This window comes from Zingiber officinale, chromosome 7B, assembly GCF_018446385.1.
Source record: "Zingiber officinale cultivar Zhangliang chromosome 7B, Zo_v1.1, whole genome shotgun sequence".
NCBI lineage: Eukaryota > Viridiplantae > Streptophyta > Magnoliopsida > Zingiberales > Zingiberaceae > Zingiber > Zingiber officinale.
This window is the reverse complement of record NC_055999.1, coordinates 106,694,210-106,703,636: the sequence shown is the minus strand read 5'-3', so window position 1 is coordinate 106,703,636 and position 9,427 is coordinate 106,694,210. Positions and strand designations below refer to the sequence as shown.

At 43.8% G+C, this 9,427-nt stretch overlaps 3 protein-coding genes across 4 annotated transcripts; 2 read left to right on the top strand and 1 right to left on the bottom strand.

Annotated features, from left to right (window-relative positions):
• The first annotated feature begins 760 nt into the window (after window positions 1-760).
• On the top strand, window positions 761-1,566 carry LOC122006759. 2 transcript variants are annotated; one of them, XM_042562373.1, is made up of 4 exons: window positions 761-874; window positions 991-1,096; window positions 1,185-1,313; window positions 1,430-1,566. In XM_042562373.1, exons 1-4 carry the CDS (start codon window positions 830-832, stop codon window positions 1,441-1,443), a joined length of 294 nt encoding a protein of 97 aa, XP_042418307.1. In that variant the 5' UTR covers window positions 761-829; the 3' UTR covers window positions 1,444-1,566. The 2 variants fall into 2 exon arrangements, with proteins under 2 accessions (XP_042418307.1, XP_042418306.1); XM_042562372.1 differs by lacking the exon at window positions 1,430-1,566 and having other exon boundaries at window positions 1,185-1,389.
• Window positions 1,546-3,590, bottom strand: LOC122006757 (elongator complex protein 5-like). The gene is made up of 9 exons (XM_042562370.1): window positions 3,366-3,590; window positions 3,186-3,278; window positions 2,932-3,092; window positions 2,819-2,865; window positions 2,528-2,597; window positions 2,196-2,419; window positions 2,031-2,120; window positions 1,881-1,956; window positions 1,546-1,811 (listed from the first exon to the last, which is right to left on the bottom strand). The coding sequence occupies exons 1-9, from the start codon at window positions 3,530-3,532 to the stop codon at window positions 1,612-1,614; spliced, it is 1,128 nt and encodes a 375-aa protein (XP_042418304.1). The 5' UTR covers window positions 3,533-3,590; the 3' UTR covers window positions 1,546-1,611.
• Window positions 3,534-6,547, top strand: LOC122006758 (yrdC domain-containing protein, mitochondrial-like). Its single transcript, XM_042562371.1, has 5 exons — window positions 3,534-3,883; window positions 4,128-4,361; window positions 5,578-5,753; window positions 5,836-6,127; window positions 6,289-6,547. The coding sequence occupies exons 1-5, from the start codon at window positions 3,801-3,803 to the stop codon at window positions 6,344-6,346; spliced, it is 843 nt and encodes a 280-aa protein (XP_042418305.1). The 5' UTR covers window positions 3,534-3,800; the 3' UTR covers window positions 6,347-6,547.
• Window positions 6,548-9,427: the final 2,880 nt, after the last annotated feature.

The window sequence follows — 9,427 nt, the reverse complement described above, 5'->3', positions numbered from 1 at the left end:
TGAGGATATTTGAGGAGATGGGAAAAACAACTCTCCGGAGGGTGAGCCACTGAGCCGATGAGGGAGTGAAATCACTGACGAGGGAGGGCAAGGATGCATGATCATTTAAAGGGAGGGAACGAATATGAGATTATATAAAATTAAAATAATAATTAAAAAAATAATACGAATAATATTTGAATATTAAGACTCATGGGGTCCCATAAAATAGGAGCATAGGTCTTAATGACCTATACTTTAGCCTGTCCTGCAATTGGGCCCATTCTAGTTTGTAGTTCCCCCTGGTAACTTCTAGACTTGCAATTGATGTTGATTTCTAATTCGATTTGTGCCTTATATGTCTTTCCTACTATGATCAAACCAAATAGCAAAGACATCTCAAAATTCATTCCTTTTGTAGAGAATTTCCCTTTCAAATTATAGACACACTCAAAGACTTCAACTGCGACACGTCCTTTTTGAGACATTTTGGAAACCATATCTCATCTTACATTTCGAAAATCGCATGCCATTCCTCTCTTCACACATCGATCACTCACAATATCAAAAATTCGAAATAAACGCGCGCCGCCACGAGAATAACCGACGACGACCAGCAGCCATCACCACTCGGACGACCTCATCCAGTCAAATCTGCCTCCCGCCGGCCACGTGAAACCGGGCCCCGCCAGTACGTCGTCCTACGTGGCAATTTCCCCGTTTTCCGCCAATGGTTGCCTCTCCCCCCACGTGACTCCCTGGCCCACTCTTCTCTCGTTTCCTTTTAAAACAAACCCTTCTCGATCACTGTCCTCGTCTTCCTCCCTTCCTCCTCCATCCTTCCTCCTCCATGGCCGATTCTTCTTCCTCTTCATCTGCCTCCTACATTCTCATGGTTATTCTCTCACTTTTCTTCTCCTTTTATTCTTAAAAATATATATATATAATATAATTTCAATCATAACATATATGTATATATTCATATTTTATATATGTTTATATTAATTTCAGGTGCAACACTTGATCGAGAAGTGCCTGCTCTTCCACCTGAACAAGGACGAGTGCGTCGACGCCCTATCCCACCACGCCCACGTCAACCCCGTCATTACTTCCACAGGTGCGCCACGTGTACACACACATTTTCTTGATTTAAAAAACAATTATTTTTAATATAAAAATATTAATTTGAATATCACGAGAAGCAGTGTGGAGTGAGCTGGAGAAGGAGAACAAGGAGTTCTTCGAGGCGTACGGGAAGAACCGAGAGAAGAGCGTGAGCGAGATGAGAAGGAGGCAGATGATCCGAACCATGCTGACGTCGGCAATGCCTCCCTGTGACGTCAAAGAACCCGACCATAATTAATATTTGTATATATATATATATATATATATATATATATATATATATTTTTTTTTTTTCATGTAGCTAATGTTTGTGATCTTTGTAAAGGGGCAAAAGTTTAGCAGTAACAATTGAAGCCAGTGTTGTGGTGGTTGCCAAAAGGGCCGCGAGCAGGCCGCGCGGTTCGGTTCGAATCGAGTATCGCGTATTGATTCGAATGGACCTGAGTAGCATGAGCTCTCCTATGAACATATTCAATAGATAAAACATCCTAATGTACAAGAACATGCTTATATATCCAAGTCATCGTCTGGATCCTCATCTGAATCAGGCTGTTCGTCGTCCGAATCCCGCACGTAATGTATTTCGCCTATCCCAGGGGCAACCTGAGTGTCTGATATCACAGGCGAAGCAACAGATGGCTGGCTGATGCTGATGCTGTCGGAGAGAGATCTCCGGCCATCATAAATCTGTATTTCCTCACCATTGCCTACCACAAACTTGTGTTGAGTGCATCGGCTTATAATAATTTTATCACAACATATATGCTGATTTATACCTTGATGTTCGTAGGGAAGAACAACTTTTGCCCTTTCGACGCGTTCTTGCTCTGATAGCTGAAGATTGAATTGTACCTGTCAGGCGAAGGGATGAACAATTTACATCAAAACCAATCAGTTGAGCCTACAAACAGAAGTTTCGAGGAAACCTTTGGCAAAAGGCTTTTCGCGACATTAGAATTTTGAGCACCTACGGCTGTAAACTTAACACCAACTTGATCTAGATGTAGTTCTTCTGCCTGGAAATTGATCGACTAAAGACATACTTCTACAAGGGGAAACGGAACAAACTTCAAAACACGATTCGAGCTTACGAGTAGCTTCACTCTCCCATTTCGACGTTTAAGTCGTACATGGAGTTTTGCTTTATCGGAATTCTTCCCGAGCCATACCGAGTTTTGTTGGCTTGTTTGTTCGTCGGTGCACTGTGCTATCGGTTGTATGCTAGCAACCATAGTAGACACATACGCAAGGGCTGCGGAGACCCTTTGTTCATGGAGGTCTGAATGGATTAACCAAACAATACAGGATGTTTGATCTGCAATAGATGGAATAAAGTGTTGATTCAACAAAATGAAAAAAGAAATTTCTCATCCTCGAGTTACTCTACATGATAAGGAAGAAAGAAGGGAAAATGTCACAATACCATTGCTGCGAAGCTTATTAAGTAGGCCGGCGACGGTTGGTAATGAAGTGTATCGCAACAAACTACTAACCTGAAAATGGTTAGCTGAAAGATTGATCGATGGAAGGAAGAAGGAATAAGAACTCAAACTAGTGGGGCATGAAGTAATGACATAAACAGGGAGAAAAATCTAATGTAACTTAACTTCAAAAGGAACCAAATGCAACATAAATGATTATATTTCTGGTAGTAATAAAGTTTGGTCACTGAAACAGTTTTTGATTACAAGATCAGATTAGGAATACTGCATACCAGATCAATGGCGACTGCAAACCGAGACTTGTCTTGCCCAACAAACTCTGTCAATAGATAAACCAGATTAAGAACATTGCAGGAAGTTGCATCAAGCTCACTGTATGAAGTACCTTTTCCAAGGTCAAGAATTGAAGCCATCAACTTGTTAGTGTCCCTCGCATCGCTGAAACAGGCGACATTTGCCTTCACCGGGAGGTTTTGAGCAGTCTTCAATGGCGGAACTCGCTTCTTCCAACCAAGAGGGTCGGAGTAGCAGTCCAAAATCCGCACGCTGCCACATCGTTCCAGAGCAAAGTTTCAAGTCACATTACGACGGCAAGAAGCGAGAAAAGATAAAGGAAAGGCCTTCCGCAAGCACACATACCGTTTATCCACATGCTGTGCGTCTACTCCCTTGCGCCTCAGCAACTCCAAGTAGAAAGCCGGGCTTCGATTAAAAGCAACGAGCACCAAGCCGCTGCCGCAAACAATCCGTACAATCAGTGGCCGACGATGAAAAATCCATAAAAAGATCGAACTTTTTTTCTTGAGAAGTAGTGCTGACCGTGCTTGAGATTTACCGGCGGCGATTTGGGAAACGAGGTGGGCGAGGAAGTGATCGAAGACGCTGGAACCGAGAGAGGAAGCGAGGGAGTCCTCGATCGTCAGGGCGGGGGCGTGTTCGCCTTCCAAACATCCGTCCCTCAGCGACCTGGAGATCGATTCTGCCATTGCAGCATAAAGGGTAGCGTAAACCCTAGTGTGCCGAAATATATACCAACCCAAATTTGAGTCGAACCGAACCAGAATTCTATCTTGCTCAATTCGCAGGCGCTTCCATGGGAAGCCCTATTCCCATTCGATGGTTCGAGGGCGGACCTTCTCCTCGCCGCTCGATGCCAAATGAATGGCCGGATCGTATGCTTTCCTAGATTATGGGAGCTTTCCTGCGAGATGAACTCGTATCCCAACTCCCAGTATTTAGATTTCAGCGACACGGATGAGAGCTATGAATTCTTCCGTGAAGACGCTCGAAAGATTGCCTCTTTTCCCCTTCCCGGCCGTCGAGCGGATCACTCGCAGGTCTGTTCTCTTGGAACCAAATCTCTCTGTTTCTCCCCTTCCTCTCCTTTTCAGCTTTCTTGAAAAGGAACTCTTTGGCGTAGTTTCTCATCCATATGAGGGGAAAAAACAGTAATCTTTGTGCTCTTCTTACAAAATCGACAATTTGGGGGCATGCTCATCCTGTTTTTCGTCTATTTTACATGCAATTGAGCATTTGCAAAATTGGAGTTTTGCAAAGATCAATTAGAATCTATTGTTTCAGGTGTGCTGAGATAAGCAGCTTCGGTTTGGTGTCTCAGAAGAAGAGTAGTTTAGCTGGTGCAATCTGGAGTAGGATGTCGCAAAGCCTGGACTCTGTGCAACGCTCTGAAGGCAAGGCGGGAGCTGTTCTTCCTGCAACAGATGCTCACGTTGAAGAAGCAATTGAGGCAATCAAAGCTGAGCAAGTTATTGCAGTGCCCACGGATACTCTTTATGGATTCGCATGTGATGCTTGGTAAGCAGAACGAGGCTCGTACACCCTTTGAACTGCAGAGAGTTCATTTAGTTTTTCTAGTTCTTTTGTTTGCCTGCTATTTTTAGGTCTTGAAATATTCCTGATTTCAACTCGTCTTGAACACTCAGAGTTCTTAGTAGTTTTATATTTTGATGATTTGCTATATGTTTGTCTTCGTTTATGTGTTGAAATTTCTCAGAGTTGAACTTGAACCAGGAAAAGGGGAATACACAATGTATATATTACCAATGAAATAATTTGGAATGTTACTTTTAGCCGGAAGGCAAATTAATGAGAGAATCTATGACATTTAAAAAAAACTGCAGTTATATAATGAATGAGAGAATGAAAATGATGAGAAGATGAAGGCCAAAGGCCTACCACTTCATTGGAAGTGAAATACTGTGTCAGTGATAGGAGGGTGATAATTTACATATGAATTATCTGCAGTGTATTCATGCTTCCCTTTTAGTCTGTATCAACTGACAGTTCCTTGGAACATTAAGAATTGTTGTTGATGACAAATATAGAAAAATGTCACTTTGAAAATAGTAAAGGATTTAAAGGTACAAGATTCTGCATTGGTGTGTTAAATGCACATGAGAGATGAATTTTTTGCGGTTTGTTGGTTGATGTAGAGATGTTTAGTCCATCATTTATGTTGTGTTCATCTTGTTTCTTTGGATGGAAACGTAAGTAGCAAATAATATCACTGGTTCATTTGTGTTTATCAGATGCTTAAATTCCGTTCATTTTCACCCAATTGGGGTATAAAGGAAATAGAAGATTCAGATGGAATTCCCACATTTCTACTCCTTATTTTCTTCGTAGTCAAAACAAAATTGATGGTTTTACTTCTTCCTTTTCCCTCCTATTTCTGTCCAATAGATAACACTAGATTTTGTTGTCAGAAATGACCTAGAACATATATATTCTAATTTCACTTTTTACACTTTCTGATTTAGCCTCTATAATTGAGTCTGATTGCGATTCTTCTTTGTATATGATCTTACACAAGTACATCATGTATATAACAAGCTAAAGCAGCTCATGGCTAGTCAACTCAAGTTCTTCAGCACAATGGGAACTTGATTGTGTCACAAATTACTCTGTTGAAACTGTTTTTCCTTAAAAAAAAAAAATTGCTGTTGTTTTACATTTCTTCCTATATTTTCTTCAGTATTCATTTCGACCTTTGAAATTGCATTTTTGTCAGCTCTTCAGAAGCAGTCAATAGAATATATGAGATCAAAGGACGTAAGCAGACAAGTCCTCTAGCAATTTCTGTTGGTGATGTATCCGATATATCCCGCTTTGCCATTGTCGACCACCTACCTCATGATTTGCTCTATAGCCTCCTTCCTGGACCTGTCACTCTTGTTCTTAAGCGAGGTGCGACGCCCAATTTTGGTACTTTACATCCACTAGGACATGATTCAGCCTTCTCCAATTGAATCCTTTTTGTGTTTCTCAGGTGATTCTAGCATTTTGGAGAAGTCTCTAAATCCCGGTTTAGACAGTATCGGTGTTCGTGTGCCAGACTTCGAGTTTATCAGAAGCATTGCTCGTGGTTCCGGAAGTGCTCTAGCTCTCACAAGTGCCAATCTTAGCGGACAACCCAGCAGTGTTAGCATCAAAGATTTCGAAAACCTTTGGCAACATTGTGCCTACGTTTATGATGGTGGAGTTCTTCCTTCTGGCCGTGCCGGTTCAACAGTCGTTGATCTTACAAACCCAGGATCATTCAAGATTCTGAGACCTGGAAGGTAAAAGATTATAAATAGATTTGACCATGAAACCTCGTACAACAACAAGAAACAACGAGCAATACCCATGAACTTGTTCATGCACCTATTAGTCAATTATTTTTCTCCTTGTGTTTAAGAAAATTCTGTCAGTTTGATGATTGAAGTGTCCCAAAATGCAGTGCGAGACCAGAAACAACTGCAATTCTTGAGAAATTTGGATTAGAAGAAGCTCCTTGATGATGAGATTATGGTGACAATGAAGGGTTCCTCCAGCAGCTTATTGTAACTCTTCAGCGTGTATTTTGTGTGGGAGAGAAGCAGCTCTAAATTTGTATTTTAACCCTTTTGAAGTAGTGTATTTTACAGATTAAACCATTAAGAAACTGCTTTATGTATTTGCTTTGTAGTTTTTGTTCTATTCTATTTTATTTCCTTTAAGTCCCTTCATTTGAGATGTGATTTCAAAGACTTTTTTCTAAGAGAATAAAGAAAAAAACAATTAAAAGAAAATAACCTGAATTCCTATTACAGAAAACAACTTATATTGAAGCAAAAAGAGTTTTATATATTTAAATTAAAAATAGATCATTAAATTGCCAACTCTTAATAATTATTTTATTATCTTGATATATCTCCCTTCTAGTTTAAGAAGAAAAAAAGAATTTAAAAATAAAATAATGAGAAGCCATAAAAAATGGCAAAAATTAAAAAGGAACCCTATATTTTTATTATTATTAAAAAGCACTCAATTTTGGAAAAAAAAATATTTTTTAATTTTTCTTTTAAAAATACGTTTATTTTAACAATATAACCACTGTAGTTATAAGTATTTTAACTTAATGAATATCACTTCAATTTAATTGAAATTATTTTAATATTGTTCTAAACGGATATCACTATGTACCATTATCATATTTTCTGAATTCACTTAGGAGTTGATCCTGTCCGAATCGCCGAATCAAAGGACGCTGGGCACGTAGCGCTTTCCTAGTCGATGGCGCAGGCCTCCGAAGCTCCGGTGATCCTGCATAGAAGTCGGGCCGGGAAGGAGTTCCCGGCGGCGACCCTCCGACGCTCAAGTAAGAGGTTCTTTATATAGAGCGGTGAATGAACTAATGCACGTCCACCGAGGTGCATACGTGTCTGCAGCCCATACCCCGGTATGCACCTGTCAGAGAGCTTACCTGACGCCATACTGCAACAGTCCCATTGCGCCTTCGATGGGGCAACAGGACACCCCGTTGTCAGACTAGGAGTATGGCCTAGCCATATGACTTGACGGCTGTCAGAAGATGTTCCCCATTCTTTACTGCTCATAATCCGGGGCGTCCGACCGGCTGGACAGGGAGTCCGGCCGGCCGGCCCCTCCTCCTTTTACGCGCTGGTCGGACGACCCTCACCTCGCGTCCGGCCTGCCCCTCCTCCTTTTACACGCTGCCCGGACGACACTAACCTCGCGTCCGGCCTGCCGTTGACATTGGTGTGCTGGGGAAATTTCCAGTAGGCGCTATGTAGAAACTGTTAGCAGTGTCATTTTCTCCTGGTTCTTCCGCTCGGCTCTTAACTACTGTTTCGACAGAGCGTCGGAACCCCTACCCGGTCGGGGCGCCTTTTATTACCGAATGTCCCTTGGTCGGCCGATCGGTCTTATCCATTTCTTCCAAGTCCGGTCGGCTCACTCTTCTCCGGCGGGCTACTTGGCCATTTGACCTCCACGTGGCGTTGACCCCTCGTTAGGGGGTCCCGGGCTCTTACCACCGGATCACTTGCCTTCCCCTCGAGTCTAGTCGAAGGAAGCGAAATCCGACTGACTGGACTGCCGATCTGACTGAGCAATGATCGCTGCATTGGGCCGCTCGGGCAGGCATAAGGATGTTCGTCCGTTCGGCGGCATCTTGTCCGTGCCTTGTGTTTTCTTGGAATCCATGTCCGATGCTCTCCCCAACTACCCATCACGTGCGCTGCGCACGGTAAGTGAGAAAGTCCATTCCCGGCGTGGCGATGGCGTCGATGGCGGTGGCGTCACTCCGAAGATCCCTCCTCCTCCTGACGAGTGACCTGCATCGGACGGTGGAAATTGATGGCGGTCGCCCATATAAAGCTCCCGACCCCTGCTCTTCGCCGCACTTCGACCTCCTCGTTTCCAGACATCCCGCTGCTCCTCCTTTCGCCGGCGACCCTGCGTTTCGGCTTTCCGGCGACCCTACAGCGTCTTCAGACCGTCTTCCTTGCTCGTAAGACCTTTTTTCTCGCTCCCAACATTTTCCTCTTTCTGTTAATCGTCTCCTTCAGTCGGTTTCCATCCATTCCTCGCTTGAACTTTCCCCTTTTGTCCCGCATTCTTGTCTTTCGATCATGACCAGTACTTCGCAGTCGACCGGCGGTGCTCCGGGTCTTTGGTATTCGACCATGGAAAGCCGGTTCGACGAGGAGGACGCCTTGCGCCTTACTCGAACCTATGACCTGCCGACCGACCACCAAATAGTGTTAGCCACACCGGCCGATCGGCCTCATGAACCGCCGTCCGGCACAGTTCTTTTCTTCCGAGACCAATTTCTGGCCGGACTGCGTTTTCCACCCCACCAATTTTTCTTACAAGTTTGCAATTATTTTCGCATTCCGCTCGGCCAGGTAGTTCCCAACTCTATTAGGCTGCTGAGCGGAGTGATAGTTTTGTTCAAACTGAACGGCATCCCCTTAGACCCAAAAATTTTCCACTACTTTTTTTATCCCAAGCAAGCCGAGTGGGGCACCTTTGTTTTCCAGTTTAGGATAGACTTCGTCCTTTTTGATAATATGCCGAGCTCCAACAAATATTGGAAGGAGCATTTTTTCTATATACGTTTTCCCGAGCGGCCAACTTTTCGTACCAAGTGGCAGACGGCGATGTCGGCGCAACCGGAGCTCGGCAAATTTAGAGGTGACGCGGCCTACCTTCAGGCAGCCGAACGGCTGGTCGGCCAACGATATCATATCGACAAGCTACTTCTCCCGGGAGTAATGTACATATTTGGCTTGTCTTCTACCCCGGCCGATCTGCCCTGCAGCATGTGTAAGTTCCCTTATCCTCCCATTTGTTTTGTTCTAACTGATTTATTTTTTGCTTCTGCAGCTGAAGTCATGTGGCGCGCCAAGGCAACCGAAAAGCTCAAATTGAAAGTCACTCAGATCGAGGCGGTGAAGAACAAAGAGGTCGCCGAGCGGGGCTTGGCTCCAGCTGATCCGGTCGGCGAAGAAGGTGAGGGGACTCCAACTGTCCCCGAAGCCTTAGACGCCCCTGCCTCTCACGATGAGGCCGTGGGCAACATAGAACCTTCT